General features: G+C 39.3%; 1 protein-coding gene across 3 annotated transcripts in view; it reads right to left on the reverse strand.

Moving 5' to 3' along the window:
* Positions 1 to 519: 519 nt before the first annotated feature.
* The window catches only part of SENP1 (SUMO specific peptidase 1), a 118,453-nt gene continuing 101,747 nt past the window's right edge, over positions 520 to 17,225 (reverse strand). For all 3 annotated transcript variants that reach the window (XM_077170694.1, XM_077170695.1, XM_077170693.1), the window contains 5 exons: positions 11,039 to 11,242; positions 10,222 to 10,301; positions 9,231 to 9,315; positions 6,708 to 6,803; positions 520 to 5,759 (listed from right to left, as the gene is read on the reverse strand). In XM_077170694.1, coding sequence (XP_077026809.1) covers positions 5,697 to 5,759; positions 6,708 to 6,803; positions 9,231 to 9,315; positions 10,222 to 10,301; positions 11,039 to 11,242 — 528 coding nt within the window. In that variant the 3' untranslated portion in view covers positions 520 to 5,696. The remainder of the gene's footprint in view (positions 5,760 to 6,707; positions 6,804 to 9,230; positions 9,316 to 10,221; positions 10,302 to 11,038; positions 11,243 to 17,225) is intronic.

Raw genomic sequence — 17,225 nt, forward strand, 5'->3', positions numbered from 1 at the left:
TTAACCATTTTCAGCAATCAGAATAAAAGAGGGTGGCTTGAAGGTTTTCCTCCTCACCAAACCATTTTCAAATGGCTGAAAAATCTTACTTATGCCAAGAAAAACATTAGAATTCAAGAACATCTTAGAGACTTACAGGAGTTCTTCTAACCCAACACTGATAGAACAGTTTTGTCAGCACAGTGGGAGATTATTGAGAAATTGTTTTCTTATTTTTTATCACTTTGAGTGAGCTTTACAGGTAGAGCAGTGGAAAGAACTTCTTTGAGGTTATATTGTGAGGAGAAAAGTAAGAGAGAGGGGCAAGGAGACAAGGGATGCAGTTATCAGGGCAGGTTCAAAGTCCTGCCTGGTGTGTATGGCCTCAGGAGGGCTTTCTGGCAGGATCCACAGACAGGTCTGGTTTTTAAAAGTGCCAGAGAGCCACACATTTGCATGTTATTTGCGTTCCAGGTTTCAATTCCAGGTACGGGGAATGAAATGAATGAATGAACAGTATTCAGACTCCTGGTTTTAGGGGTGGACTCAAGAATCCAGACCACACTGAGGATCCAATCACAGGTCTAGCTTGGATCAGGAGACATAGACACAGACAGAGACAGAACAAACAGAGAGACAGTCTTAGAGAGACAAACATCATCAAAACCTTTTACCAGGGAGTTTCCAGTTAAAGCAAGACAGTAAAATCCACAGAATTTATTTTAAATAAATCAACTTCTAAAAACTAGGGATAGTCACACATAGGTAGGTTAAGGAGTGGTAACATCATTCCTGATTCATCTCCACCTCTGCCCCTCTTCCACATATAGCTTCAAACTGAAATATGTGCCTGTGAGCGTCTTCTTGATAAGATACATGGCTTGCTGTCTGCTTGGTCTCCCAAATTAGAATATCAGGTCCTTGAGAACAGGGTGGTCAAACATTTCTTCATTCCACCCTTCAGGCTATCCCCGCCACCCCCAGCCCCAAGCCCAATGCCTAAACACTTGTATAAAGGACTCCCTGTAAGAGATGGATCTGATGCCCTCAGGAAACTTAGCTCTTGCTCACAGACAAGACACAGAAGCATATGAAATAATCCATTTAAAGGGCAAGCCAGGAAGGGCAAGCTGTAGTGTCAATCTATAAGCGATGTAAAACTGGAAATAAAATTAGAAAGCTGTATGGTTAGAAAAAAAACTCAGATAAGCGCCTTGGGATAGAAAACTGAGACCCCCCTGAAGGACATGTTATACTGTTTTGGAGGGGTGGGGTGGGGAGACAGTCCTGTGTTTTTATTTGCTAAATTGCCACCTAGCTGAACTACAAATCCAGGCATTCTGGCTCCAGTCTCTCTTCTTTTTTTTTTTCCCCTTGATTTTTTATTTACTAAATTGCTCTCTGAAGAAGGTGTTTTGTTAAGGGAAGAAGAGGGCATAAGATTTGGGGCCCCAACCAGGCTGTAGAATGCCATGGCAATCCTTTTTTTTCTCTCCCTGCAATGTTGTGTTTCTAAATAAATGTTTAATAGAGCTACTCCCACCTCATCCCTGACAGGACAGAGAGAAGCAGCTTCAACTATTGGGTTTTAAAAGAAGCACCAAATCATTCACCTGTGGCTACACGTCCCAATTTGTTTTTGATGTGAAAGTCAGACTACAATCCAAATACCAAGTGGAATGATATTATTTTCTGATTATAAGGGCTGCACATGTTCAGATTAGAGATTTTAAGATAGTATGGTCAGAGATAGCTTTAAAAAATTGGGATTTGGATGTGTGTGCTCAGCAGGTATCTGTGAAAGAAATTAAATAGTAAATTGAATCAGAACCCACCAGCAGTCTGAAGACTGGTTTTCTTGCATGCCTTTCCTGCACTCTCTCTTAGCACTTGTGTACTATGAAGGATGGAAGGGCAATCTCCCAAAGTTGGAGACTAAGGGGCTACTCTTTAGCTTAAAATAGAGAAACACCTGCAACTGTGATCTTGGTCCTATTAGAAGACTCTGACCAGGGCCTTAATTCTAAAACCAACCCAGTGTCAACTTTGGCCTTAAACTTGAACTTTGTGTCTTTAACTTGACTGATTTACATGCCCAGAAGTATTATACCCCTCCATGACATTCCAGAGGTCCAGCTACTCACACAACTGCAATTATCCAACCATATCTCTAATAAGCCAGAGAGGCAGCTAACACTACATATCAAGATTTATATTTCAGGTTACAATCTATTTTTTCCCCCCCCCACAGGGGTTGCATGTGTAAGTTATCTTAGTGGGTGACCAGCATGGCTCCTTCATTATGTGTCCCTCTCCACCTTCAAAGCTGGGAATGGTAGTTATGTGGCCTATACAGTAGATAGATTCTAGGATTCAGCAGAGGTGAAATAAGGCCCTAGGCTATAAGGAAGGGGGGCTAAGTCTCACTTATCCCTTCCAAAATTTTAGAATGAATTTGAAGCTGTGGGTAGATTGATCGTGGGCAGGGAATTAGGGCACATTTATCAGGGGCTCAGCACATGATTTGTTTTAGTCAGCAATAGGGCCTGATAGCCTTACACATCCTTTTCTCTCTTGGACATGGGAACTCAGAGTGAGAGCGTCATATTTTGCCTCACTTTGGTCCATCTAGGTGGAGCAAGGAAGACAAATCCCCACTGTTAGGCTCTATTATGAGTCTAACATCTCTCTTACTATGGCAAGACAAATTTGAGGGCTGGAGGATGGCATAGGAGGACCAGTGGATGAAATATTAAACGTGGGGGCTCTTAAATGAACTCTCCTCTTGTCTAAACAGTAGAGCTTTTTATGGGCCATGTAAAACCAGGTAGTGATGGTGGACTGTGAGACAGGCTGGTGGAAGTGCTTTTCCAGGTTATGTTTGTCTACTCCAGAAAAACTAAAATTTGGGGGTAACCTTGCTGGGATCAGTGGATTGAAAACACTAGCATGATTATAGTGGTTAAAGAAGAGAGGAGTTGATACCACAGAGAGGTATAAAGCATCTCATATGGAGGAGTCAATATACCTTAAGTCTCCAGGTTTGATGAGTGAGAAGTAGTCTTAAATTCAACCATTAACAGGATTCCTGGGAGCAGCAGTGGATCCCAGGTGACAAATGGTATATACTCAGCCTCTGTGCCTTGACCATGTATTCTCAAACGGGCAAGACTGATTTTCTCTCTAAAAGACCAGTGGTGATTGTTAGAGCTATGGTTTCTATTGAAGACTCTATATCTGACATCTGGTACTTACCATCCCTCAAAAGTAGTCTTTTTAGGGGATGAATGTGAATAGTATGTTAGTTGCACTGAGCACAGGGGAGAGGGGAAGATATGAGAACAGGAAAGTGATAAGCTTCTTTAGTTTAAGATAGGTTAAACAAGATATCAGAAACATGCCCTTGGACATGAATGCAGGAAAATCTTCTTTTTTGTATGGTCATCAAGACCCATACAGATGAAAGAGAAAATAAGTTTCCAGATACTAGTGCTACTCTTGTTCGTTAGCTTCTGGAAAGAACAGCCCACTCTATGTTGGTATGTTGTTCTCACTGGTCCACCCTCAGCCACAACCTATGTCTCTGCTGGGCCCACTCTTACCATGTGGGCTGATCTCAGGAGCACCAGGTCCTATCTTGTGCAAAACTGCCTTCATGAGAGAGGGGGGCCAAGTTCAGAAAGGGTCGACAATTCCTTATATATTTTTCAGAGTACTTTTGTTGCATAATTTCATTTTCTGTTGTACATGGCAATAAATATTTGCTGCTTTGGTCTGTACAAAAAGTCTGTGAGGAAGGTAAAACAGATACTATCTAAATTGACAAATAAATACAGAGAAGTATCTTGTTCTGAGTACCCCAGATGCTAGTGGGAGATCGTTGATAACTCAGGTCTTTCATAGTCCAAATCTACACCATATTGCTACCTTTCAAAATGTCACGTAAACACAGTAAGTACCAAGTTTCAGACAACGTCCAGGAGGCCTACAATTAGTCTGCATGGCCACAGCTTTCTAAATGAGAATGTGAAAAGTCCCAGCAACTCTTCTAACAAAGCTATTTATTTCCTATAGAAAACACACACACACACAAAAAAAAAAAAAAAAGAAGAAGAAGAAAAAGAATAAACAAAATAAAACAAAAATATGTGGTCTTCCCCTCAGAAGGCAGGCAGTTATGAAAAAAAGGTAGGACATCTAGTTGCTGGAGTGGAAACAGTAACATTCAGTTAACAATGGAATATTTAAAAAAAATAGCTTTCTTTTCAAATTGTAACCTGTGGTAAAACATAGAAAAATGTACTAAACAAGCTTGGTATAAAACAGAGTAAAATTTTCAAATAAGCCCAGGGAGAACGCACAATGCTGGAAAGGACAGGGTACAAGGGAAGAGGAGAAAAGATTTTATACAAAACTACCTATTAACAATACAGAAAAAGGTATAAAACGTTCCTGTTTTGGAACTTAAGTACAAAATGACACTGGCATTGGATCATTTTCACTAACTAAGCCTGAGGATCTCTCAGAGGATGAGGGGAGAGGCTAGAGACTAAAACAAAAGGAATATATATTTTTAATCTCAAATTGATGAATCCAAACCCCACCCATTTTCTGGTTGAAAAATCTCATCTCCCTTTGTAACCTCTATTGCTAATCCCAAATTCATTCAGACCTCGAAATATTCTGTTAGGAATTTCACAACTGCCTACATGTAGGAGCTATGCGTACTGGAGCTAAATTTGGAAACTGGAAATAAATCTACAGGCTAAAATGGTGAACAAACTTAGCCTTTAACAACAAAAAAGCATAACCCTGTGAAATATATATATTAAATTCTCTGTGGTTAGAAACATATTTAAATTAGCTACCCACAGACCAAACTAGAACTGCATTCATCCAATGCCGCAATTTTCTACTAAAGACTGAGGTCCTTCTTCTTGGTCAGAACTAGGTGGCAGAAAAATGGTGCTTTGTTGCTCCACTAAACTGCTCCCTGGGTGGGTCTTTCCCCTATCAAGTGTTGCTAGCACATGCAAACCCCTATTTTTAAAGGAAGGACTTCTGGGACTCTGGGATCTATCCAGGGCCCATGTGCTATGAGTTTCAGGATAGGAGGAAGCAACATGACAAAACAGCTTTGTATAGAAGCAGATGGATTTCATATAGGGGCATATAAATAGGAAAAGTCCTAGAGGAGACTTGGGCATATGCCCCAAAGCCCGGTTTACAGTCACATTCCTGACTACACATCCTAAAAATCACGTGTGTATGTATGTATGTGTGTATATGCTGGTGGTTTTCATCCCTATCTTTTGCCCATGCCCTTTCCTTCCTCTTAGTAAGGCCTAACAACCAGAGTTTATATGAAACCAGGATTCTTTCCAAGCTTCTCTCAGTCTCCTAATTAGGGACTGAGTGAGGTTGGAGCCCTTTGAAAACAAGATGGCAGAACTGAAGAAGTGAAAAATCAGTCTCTCTCTTCAGCTTAGGGATGTTCCTCATCCCTTTCACAGCACCAAAATTACTTTGCAAAAATAGTATCTGAGATACAAAAGGAAAGGCAGATGTGCTTGTGAATGCATCTTGCCAAGGCCTGGTCCAGAATCAAGGGCTTTAGAAGAACAGAAGGCTGGGAGCAGCTGTTTCCAAGGTCTCTGGCTGTAGATGACAAAGAGCTGGTCCCCTACAAGGTCAATGCCTGCTAACTGAAACAGTCTTCATAAGAGCTTTCGATGGAGGATCTCCCAGACCATTCGCTTCCGGAAGTATGGCATGTGTTGCTGTAGGAAAAAAGAGGCATTCTTAATTTTTATTTCTTTTTTCCAAACCCAATGACAATCAACAGACCCATTCCCTATATGTCTTCTCTCCTGAAGGATTTCAATAAAATTATAAGAGTCTCATTTCTGGTCTTTCAAATCATTCATTCTTAATTACATGTATTTTTTTCTTCCCATTGCTTTTTTCTACTCATGTCCTTGAAATACTGTTGGAGCCTTAGAAGTTTTACTTGGCATGGCCAGGAGTACCCAAGGCTATACCCAAATGTCTCCAAGAATTTTGAGAAATAGTGTCAATATCAAGTCTTTTATGTTGAACTTTTAAGAGGATTTGAGATCTGAGGTCTGAAATCAAAAACTCATTTTTTAGGGGAAGAGTTATGGGAACTTAAGTGTCAGCTCAGGCCAGACCAGACAACAGCTATGGTGGAAAAATCTGGTAAAGACACTCATGCAAAGAGAAGTAAAGAGCTAAGTGAAGAACATATCAGAATAAGCCATGAGCTCTAGTCTCAATCTGCCCTGGTCTCTGAAGGATCATGTGGACAGAAATAACCAATCACACACTAAAAGACAACTTAACAGCTGAATCAAGTGAAGGAGAGTGGGGTGGGGAACAGAAGAAAACTTCCTTTGGTCCCAGTTTTCTGTTTCTTATAGGACTTGAGTTAAGTGGAGGAGATGACCAGAGAAGGTTCTGCTGTTAAGCAGCATTCCTTGACTACAGTATGTGTTATATGGTTGTAAGCCAAGATGTGATCTAGCTCATCTTTCTTTTCCTTGTGCTATGGCAGGCAGTAACCACCAGTGTTGTGATTAACAGGCTTAATGATGCTAAAGGTCAGGGCAGAGGTTCATAAGCAGAGTTAGAAGAAAGAAAAACATCTATAAATAAGGCAGACTGGAGAAAAGGTGATCAAAGAATTCTCTCCTAAAGGCTCAATTCACCTGTGTAAAGTTGATTGGTCTGTCTTTGGTAATGCAGTCAGCATATTTGCAGGCAAACATGCCACAGTCACTCCCATTCATCTGCTGTGGAATCTCCTGAAAGATGAACAAGAATAAAAAGGTGACAATTTTCCAAGTGTTCTTCCTTCTTATTAGATTCTAAATAAGAACCAAGGGATATAAATTTTACAGGTTTTCCTGACGTTTGAACAGATGGCACCAGTCTGTCACTGTCTATAACAGGGGCATAGAGAGAAAAATACAGCACCTCAGTCAGCCTAGGTACTTCATATTAACCACACAGGAGGATACCTTAGGCCTCCATGGTATTTAAGAGTATAAAAAATTGTCCCTACCCTAAGGGCCAAACAATCAGCAATTTAGGAATGGAAATCTTGCTAAACAGCTAGGCACTTAGAAAATTTTGTTCTGGCTGGGGGCACAAATGAAATCAGAAAGAAAGACAGACAATAAAGATTGAGATGGTATAATCTAGGAATGCCTAGAGTGTATAATGATAGTGACTAAATGTACAAATTTAAAAAATGTTTTTGCATGAGGAAGAACAAAGAAATGTCATTACTGCAGGGTGCTGAAAATAGATGGTAATTGATATTTAAAAATTTCAATTTACGTGTGAGACTAAAGCAAAAAAATGTTTGGTACAAACTTTATATTTTGACTAGTGCAGTTCCTAATATAACTTATGTAAACAGCTTAATTGAACACCGTAAGTACATGGAACCTTGAGTAGGGCATGAGATTTTGTGGGTTTGTCCAGAGTGATGCCCCGATAAATCCCAGAGAGATTTGAACAGTGAATAAAAAAGTATCTGCAAAGTCCCCTTCGGAGAATGGTGAGAAAGGGGGAAAATTCAACTTTCCCAAGTTGAATTCTTGATTATTCTCACAAGCAGTGTGGACAACCAAAGCAATAGGCTGAGCCTCCAGTCTTGGGGTTTGTTCATATGAAACTTAACCCCACAAAGGATAGGTCAAGCCTACTTAAAATTAGGCCTAAGAGTCAACCCCATGAGAACCTCTTTTGTTGCTCAGATGTGGCCTCTCTCTCCAGCCAACACAACAAGCAAACTTACCACCCTCCCTCTGTCTATGTGGGACATGATGCCCAGGGGTGTGGCCCTCCCTGGCAACATGGGACAGAAATCCTAGAATGAGCTGAAACTCAGTGTGGTAGTTAGATTCAGTTGTCAACTTGACCAGGTGATGGCACCTAGTTCTGCTGCTGTGGACATAAGCCTATGGTATATGAACCTCATCTATTGCTAATTACATCTACAGCCGGCTAGAAGGCATGCCTGCTGCAATGAATGACATTTGATTTAACTGGTTGGGGCTTAAATGAGAGAGCACAATGTAGCACAGCCCAAGCAGCTTGGTATACCTCATCTCAGCACTTGCAGCTCAGCCCAGGCCTTTGGAGATGCAGAAAGAAATCACCCCGGGGAAAGTTGTTGGAACCCAGAGGCCTGGAAAGAAGGCCAGCAGAGATTACCCTGAGCCTTCCCACATAAGAAAGAACCTCAGGTGAAAGTTAGCTGCCTTTCCTCTGAAGAACTAACAAAATAAATCCCCTTTTATTAAAAGCCAATCCATCTCTGGTGTGTTGCATGCTGGCAGCTAGCAAACTAGAACACTCAGCATCAAGGGATTGAGAAGAACCCTAGAATGAGCTGAGACTCAGCATCAAGGGATTGAGAAAACCTTCTCGACCAAAAGGGAGAAGAGTGAAGTGAGACAAAATAAAGTGTCAATGGCTGAGAGATTCCAAACAGAGTCGAGAGGTTACCCTGGAGGTTAATCTTACGCATTAAATACATATCACCTTGTTAGTCAAGATGTAATGGAGAGGCTGGAGGGAACTGCCTGAAAATGTGGAGCTGTGTTCCAGTAGCCATGTTTCTTGAAGACGATTATATAATGATATACCTTCACAATGTGACTGTGTGATTGTGAAAACCTTGTATCTGATGCTCCTTTTATCTACCTTGTCAACAGACAAGTAGAACATATGGAATAAAAATAAATAATAGGGAGAACAAACGTTAAGGTAAATTTAGTTTGAAATGCTAGTGGTCATTGAAAGGGAGGGGTAAGGGATATGGTATGCTTACATTTTTTTCTGTTTTCATTTTATTTCTTTTTCTGAATAGATGCAAATGTTCCAAGAAATGATCATGATGATGAATATGCAACTATGTGATGTACTGATTGTATATGTAGAACGGAATGATCAAAATAAGAATGTTTGCGTTTGGTGTTTTTTGGTATTTAAAAAAATAAAAATAAAAATAAAAAATAAAAAATAAAAGAAAATTTAGTTCTATGTAAGAAACCTATTACTAGATATCCAACAAATGGCTTAATATAACTAGCTCAAGGAACCAAACAATTAAGCAGAGGTCAGGCTAGACTAAGACAGAAGGCTGCTGGGAATCAAGTAGTAAAGTCTTTCCTCCCCATATAGCCTGAGGCTTTCCATCTCATAAAAATGAAATGTACCTGGCTTTTCTTGCTGAAGAGCTGCCAGCCACTGGTGTCAAACTCTTTCCTTTTCTTGTCAATGCTTTCTTGCTTTAGGTACTGCCTAAAGGCATTAGGAGAGAACAAGATAAGCTATGGGGAACACTGATGATGGCTGCATCCCTCAGGATGGGGCTGACAATCCTTAGGAAGAGTTTCATCTGCTCTTCTGAGGAAAATAGTATATTATGTTGGGTAGGGAATCCTGGAATTGCTAAGCTTCCTCTGGAGCTGAGCTTGCCCCCTCACCACTCCCATGATCAATGCCCACTCTTCTGACCGAAGAGGGACATGATCTCTGACTATGATACTCAGGCTCCTTCTATCTACTGTTCCACCTAAGGAACAAATTTTGATTTTTTTCCCCTTGGTTTATATGGTCCTTTAGAAATCAATCTAATGGGAGAATAATGTTGTTCCAGCAACATTCACTTTGGTTGGGTTTCATTCTTCTGTGTGAAAATCAACATAAATTCATAATTTGAGCACATACCTCATATACAGCACTCTTTTCAAGTGCAAACTGCCTACCATTCTGGAACTTGCCTCCTCTGGGCCACCAGAGTGGTAAGGAAGAGGTGTTTTGCAAAGAGAAACAGATAGGATATAAAGAGATTGGCATTATTATTTGCATAACAATGCAAATCTAGAAGGATCTGGGCAAAACAAAGTCACCTCTGTGGACCTTTATTTCGTCATCTGAAAAATTAAGTTAGATTAAATGATTTCTAAGTAGTTTCTCTACTCTATATGGTAGTACACTAGGATAGTAACTGTCCCCATTAGGGCTTATTTTTTATAGTATTATGTTATTAAATTTTATTTGCTTAGGCTTAAATACCCACTCGTACTTATGATGATTTCCTTTATTAATCACTCCATTGTAGGTATCAAGCCATTGAGTTCTACAGTTGGAAAAAAACGAAATACACCTGACACCAAACTCTTCTGTCCTCAACGCCCTACTTACAAGAGGATCCTGCAGGCTTCATTGTTTATCCCACCCATAGAGTCATAATAGATAATATTCTTCTTTCTAAAATCCACAACCTAGGAATAAGAAAAAAAATCCATGCATTTATAACATGAAGAAAACTGACTTCTCAGCTTTTCCCTTCCCTGGCACTTGGGACAGTTTGCCAGATTATTTATGCAGAACTGTGGTTGGGGCTGATCACTGTCCTGAAATCTTTTCATAGTGTTCAAGGTCACGTCTGAAAGAAGGAGCACAGTGAGCAAACAAGATGCTCTTTTGAGAATGTAAGTTGAGTGAAATCATATCCATATAGTTTCAGAAAGATAATAAAAAGATTCTGAGCTTTGTTTCTTTAACTTGAGATTTTCAAAGGTAATTCAAAACAGATTATGAAATAATTTTTATACTTTTACAAATACATTAAGCTAATGTATTCATACTCTCAGGGGCCATAAAAATATTTACTTGCCAAATATGCAAGTATAACCATAATTAGGCAGAAAATACAAGTTAAAGAATCATAGTCACTTTTTCCCCCTATGCCTTGTCTTTATACTACTACTTAGACTTCCTATAATTCCTTTCAAAATATTTTCAGAAAAAGAAATTCCAGTTTTCTTCAAAGCCTAAGTGTCTCCCATTCTTGACAGGAGATTCAATCAACTATTCAGTTTCTATCTGAGCTGCTACTACATGCCAGCCTTATTTTCTCTCAATCTTCAAGTGAAGAACTACTAAACATTATCCTCTGTATATTTTATAATTAAATATATTTCTTTTAAATTGTATAAAAAATAAAAGATGTACTTACAGCCAGACACCAGTGCACTCCCAGGTGAATGGGCACCAAAAGAATGTCAACAGAAAATACATCCACTTTCTTTGTCCAACGTTTCACTGCCTGATATCCAGCTGTTTTTAACTTCGTGAAAAAAAAGGTATTAAATGCATGCACACTTGGCAATTCCTTCTCTTTACTTCGCTCCATTAGCATATTCATATAGAAATTGATGATCTGTGGGAAGAAATTTCACATATTAGAGTAGATATTCAAGCCTTTCAAAGTAGTTGCATTATATGTGGGGAAGTACTTGCTGGACTGAATAGTATACGTTATTGTTTCCTCATCAATTCAATTAAGATTTTGGTGCCCAACAGTCTCATGCCCCTGTATCGAATTCTGACTAGAAAGGAGAAGGATTGAAGGGGTTGTAAATAGTGACAAGAGGAAAGCTGGCATATATGTTAGGGAACTGTGGTATAAATGGCAGCTGTTGACCAGATTTGTAAAAGACTAAGGATCAGGTCAAAAAGGTAAAAGAATGGGAAGGCTGATGATAAGGGTAAAAGGAAGGAAGGAGTGTAAGCAGTGTAATAAGGCACATTAGAAGTTACTTTAATCTACAGGGACTATGCGAGCAATTTAAAAAAATTCTGACCTCAGTTAGAGGCCAGTGTTAATGAAGCCAAGATCAAGAGAGTTCGGTTCTTATTTTGGGGTCACCTCGTTTCTTTTTAGAAAGATAGAAAACTCTGCTAAAGACTGTCTTTTTAGCCTAAAGCCACTTTGCAGAGGCAAACTGTTTTGCCCTCAGGTACAACTAAGTGGCAATACATATGGCATAGGATAAACTCATTGATAATACTAGAAAACCACCTCTAAGCTGATACTAGCTCAGCAGTGTCACCTTTATAGAGGCAGACATGGATGTAGTATAAAAATCTGTATTATATGAGGCCTGAAAATAAAGTCAAAACATAAAAAGTTCTTATCCAGAATCTAAATGGTTAGTTTTCTCATTTCTATTGATTCCATTTATGCCTTCAATATCAAATGTTAGTGAAAGAAATGAAAATGCTTAATAGAGGAGTATGTGATTCTTTCTGTTAATGAAACAATGTCCCCTCTAAGAGACTGTGTTGTCTATGGTTCAAAGTCCAAGACTCCTAGGTACTAAAGTTTGAAATTTATTGTGTTTGAAGTTGCTGCATACTTATAGTTTATGTGGTCAACTAAGGCCAGGCTAATGTCTGTCAACTGCAAGGAATGAATGGACTAACTGATCCACAGCTTGGAAATATGACCAAGAAAACAGGCACATTTTTCAGAATGCTTTTTGGGGAATGGGAAAACGCCCCTGTCCTTTGACAAATATTTACACACCAGGATGCCAGAGCAGTGAGCTACTGCCCAACAGTAGGTAACTACATAGTGGGTAGGCAGCAGGGAACCCTGCCAGGAAAACACCAGAGCATGTTCTTGACTAGAGAAAGGGCCTATAGATGAGGATGCCTAGGCAGCTGCATGGAAACCACACTTACCATAAAGCAGAGCTCTGAGGTGGAGGTGGTGGTGGTGGGGGGGGGAGGCTGAAACTGAAGAAATATACTGTTCTGCTTGCAGCTCTGAGGAATGAGCAACAGCATGTCTAATAAGCCCAGAGGATTCAGGCTGTGATTAATTCTCTACCTGGTATGAAGCCCAATATTACTGGAGCTCAAATGTTCTAATTAACAATATGAGTAGAATAGTGCAGCATCTAGATTTTTTGAATGTAGGTTTCCAGTCTAACTCTGCTCCTGCGAATAATGGTGTTATATGATGCCTCTAGCCTTATGAGGACAGACATGAATGGAGGAGGATCTATCCAGCAAGCACAGATTTCTAGACTGCAAACTACATTCTTCAGTGAGAGAAAGTCAGCAAGAGGGAAATGATTGATTCCTCTGACATTCTACTCATCCTGCAATACTAGCCTAAGGCTAAATCCTTCCATCCAAAAGGTGAAGTGAATAAGCAGATGACCTCCCAGTTGCTGTAAAGCCAAACCTTTCACAGCAGCAGACGTGTATTATCACAGGCAATAAAGACTCAAGGGGGAGGTAGAAGAAATCAGCCAGAGATAAAGAAAGGCAAGCACACAAAAGCCATGGAGCTATACACCCCCACTCCCCACCCCAGGTGCCCATCAGGGAGGTATCACCTCTGGGAGCATTAGCATGATGTAAGAAAAGGTGATATAAATTTGTGCCGTGCTACACATGATTATCATGCTTTTCAGGAGGAAGGAGTTTGGGAATTATTGAAGCTTAGCTGGACTAAGAGAACCTAAGGTTGGCTGATTTTTTTTTCCACTTTGAGAAGGAAGACTATGAAAAGGTGAAAATCAACACAGCTGAACAAGAACAGAGGCCTAGCAATAAGGATATATGTCATCTCTGTCTTCTAAGAACCTCCTCTTCCAATAATTTAGTTTTGCTTCCTACCAAAGTTTCTCCACTGAGAGGGAAATGGCCTCCTCCAAAGTCAACTCTTTAATTAGCTCTATGGAATGATCTGGATTCTTTTTATTTCCCCTGTATCCAGGTAGGAAGGAGTCTGGTGACCTAAATGTTTCCTCAAATTAGCTGAGGATATGTAATCTTACATGTATGACAGAATTTAGATCTAAGTTTCTCTCCTAAGTTTTTTGGTTATAACTTGTCCAAATGAGGAAAACTGTCATAATTCAGTTAAGACACAGTCATACCAAAAAAAAAAAAAAAAAAAAACAAGCGAGGAGCTAGAGAACAAAAAGAATCCTGCATGCCATCTCACAGAAGAGGGCTAAAAATGAAAGAGAGGCAGTGATGGTCAAAGTATCTGTTTGTATTTTGTGAAGAGAAGGGTCCTTCCCCTGCTATGGTGAGAACCCTTTCTGCACATAAGACAGCTCCAGCAAATTCTGAATTTCCATTTACACCGGGGACAGCAGACAGGCCCTGTGCAAATTCTTTTGCCAATATACAGGCATCTCAGGGCTATTAGCAGTGTTGGTCCACTTGTTACCCTTCCTGGGGCCCACAACTGCTTCCAACTGTTTGCTGTTTCTCCTAGTACCTAAGGAGCTACCCTTCTTGTTGCCTTCACAGCTTTGGCCATGAGCGCCTGTTTGTCTATGCAGTCCTGCCTAAGGATAGGGGGAATTGTTTATAGTGTTCTGCTCCTTTGTGATTATATATGAAGAGATGCCAGGCTGAAGCTGAGAAAAGCTTCTTTAAAAAGAAAAGCTTATAATGCTTTCAAGCTCCAGACTCAGTCCTTTTCCTGTATGTTACCACAATGACATAAATGATTTTTGCTACCTGTATCATCCTTCTTGTCCAATAAAGCAGACAAACTATTGTTTTCTAATTTAGAAAGTAAAATATTAAAAGTAAAACATTTCACTAATTGTAAAGTCTTGACTTTTAACCATTTTTTACACATTGAAGCCTTCTAATTTGCTTAGGGAAAAAAATCTAAAAGGCTGGGCTTGACACTACTGCTGAGCAGATACCAAGAAAACTTTAAGAAAAAAAGTAGTCTTTTCAATTTTGTCTCTCTAGATTCTTGCCTTAACCTCCCATTCTGACTTCTAAGTTAAATTTATCCTCGTCAACCAAAAAACCCAAAAGACTAATCAAACTGTAGCACTTAAACATTATGGGTCATAAGATCTGATTTAGTAATATTATAGACACCAAGAAGGCAGACTTCAGGAAAGCTCTACGTATTGCATCCCTCAATGTGAACACAAAGGATTTTTCTTAAATGACAAAGTATTAGACAAAGCATTAGAAGTAGCAGCAAAGGTTTAGAGAAAGATAGGCAAGCAACAACTATTTTTATGGAGTCATAAAATAACAAATGTAATTCTTACTCTCTAATTGTTTTGCATAAATCTCTAGTTTATCAGGGCCAGTTCTATTAAAACACTTCAGAGACGTAAACTATAGATGCGAATGCCAATGAATCACATCAGAAAAACTACAACCTCCATTCTGATCATTTTATTCTGCATGCAACAGTGCAGAGCATATGGTAAGCCCATCATATTTACTTGACTAATTCATCTCATTTTCCCTGTTTTTCATTCCTTCTGCAATTAGGTTTTATTCCCTAAGGAAAACTTATACCATGTATTAGTTGTACTTAATGTTTTGCTGGCTGTTCCATCATTTTACTAAGCTTTACTCCGTTTTAATCGGAAACAGAATTATTAAACTATGACCACTACCGATTTCTCATTTCCATCAAAGACCTGTGTTCTGAAAGTTAGAATGCCAAAGAGTAATGTACTTTGGTTCCAGATTCTGATTTTGCAAAAAAAAAAAAGTCATATGACCTTGTAACATCCCTTAAAAAGTCTTACTTCTTGGGCCACGGTGGCTCAGCAGGCAAGAATGCTTGCCTGCTATGCCGAGGACCCGGGCTCGTTTCCCAGCGCCTGCCCATGTAAAAAAAAAAAGTCTTACTTCTTACTACTGATCAAATTAGAATACTTTCTCTACATACAAGGCTACTGCGATGCTGAATAGCTGAAAGACATAACTTTCCTTTCAGGATGAGTTTTACAAAATAGGTAATTAGTCTGCCTGGGCTAGCTATGGCTTCAGTACAGTTTACAGTCTGCTACGTAGGTTCCACCTCAATTCCTTTTGTGCCCCGCCTCTCATATTTGCTATGAGTCTTTTTCTCATGGCCTTTCCCTAGCTGGTGAAGTTACTTGTTTCAGTTTCAAGCTTTGAGGCTTGTTTTTAAGCATTGTTCTGGTGGGTCTAGAGCAACCTTTATTCTTCTGAGACAATACTCTCCACGGACTCTATTAATGCCTCATGATTTAGAATGTCTTTCCACTCTGGCTGGTTGCAACATGAACTAATCTTAGCACCGTCTTAGCAGTGGAGCATCTTCTCACTCCTGTTTTCTTGGGGTTCTTTCCTTAGCCTCTGGTAGTTTCATCTCATGCATATATAGACCAGCATTTAGCTAGACTCTTCAGATCGCTGGAACTTTCTCTTTTTGAGTATTCTGCCTACAAACCTTAGTTGCTTTAGCCTCCCCAAACTCTGAACTCTGTTTCCTCAACTCAGCAGGGCTGTCAGGCACTGCCAGCTACAATCTTTCATCTCCCAACACACATATCATGCCAGTAAGCTAAAGACATTACAGAGCTCATCTCTTTTGTTTCACTTCTCTCAGGAATCACTATCCCCTGCACTACCTGTTGTACAAAGTCTGATAACTGCTGTTTCATATACTTTGTCTAGATTTTTTTATTAGTTTAGTTGAAAGGGTATATCTGGTTCTCTGTAGTCCATAATGACAAGAAGTAGAAATCAAATCCATTTACTTATATGCCTAAATAATTTCCATATATTTCTAAATTTATTTGATGCTTTATAAAACAACCCTTGTGCCCTCTAAGAAGTACAACTATCCGGCCATGTAGAGAAAGCCCAAACCAGCCTTCTCCTGAGGATCATTAACACAGAATCTTAAAGTTGGAAGGGAATCAATAAGCCATCAAATACAATCTCTGGGGAATCAATAAATAACTGCAAGTACTGAAACCCAGTTAAAAATATTTAATTTTGGTTCTTTATGACCAAGAAAAGGTTTAGAAAAGGAGAAGACCCTGCACTTCACTTTTGCCTCAGGCTAACATTCCTTTTTTTTTAAAGAATAAATCATATTTAATTTTGAAAAGTTGAGACATTATATAGAAGTATTTCCGTTCTACATATATAATCAACAATTCACAATATCATCACATACTTGCATATTCATCATCATGATCATTTCTTAGAACATTTGCATCAATTCAGAAAAAGAAATAAAAAGACAACAGAAAAAAAATTATACATACCACACCCCTCACCCCTCCCTTTCATTGATCACTACCATTTCAATCTAAATTTAACATGTTCCCCCTATTATTTATTTTTATTCCATATGTTTTACTTTTCTGTTGATAAGGTAGACAAAAGGAGCATTAGACACAAGATTTTCACAATCACACATCACATTGTGAAAGCTGTATCATTATACAATCATCTTCAAGAGACATGGCTACTGGAACACAGCTCTACATTTTCAGGCAGTTCCCTCCAGCCTATCCATTACATCTTGACTAACAAGGTGATATCTATTTAGTATATAAGAATAATCTCCAGGATAACCTCTTGACTCTGTT

This window comes from Tamandua tetradactyla, chromosome 7 (assembly GCF_023851605.1).
Source record: "Tamandua tetradactyla isolate mTamTet1 chromosome 7, mTamTet1.pri, whole genome shotgun sequence".
NCBI classification, from domain to species: domain Eukaryota; kingdom Metazoa; phylum Chordata; class Mammalia; order Pilosa; family Myrmecophagidae; genus Tamandua; species Tamandua tetradactyla.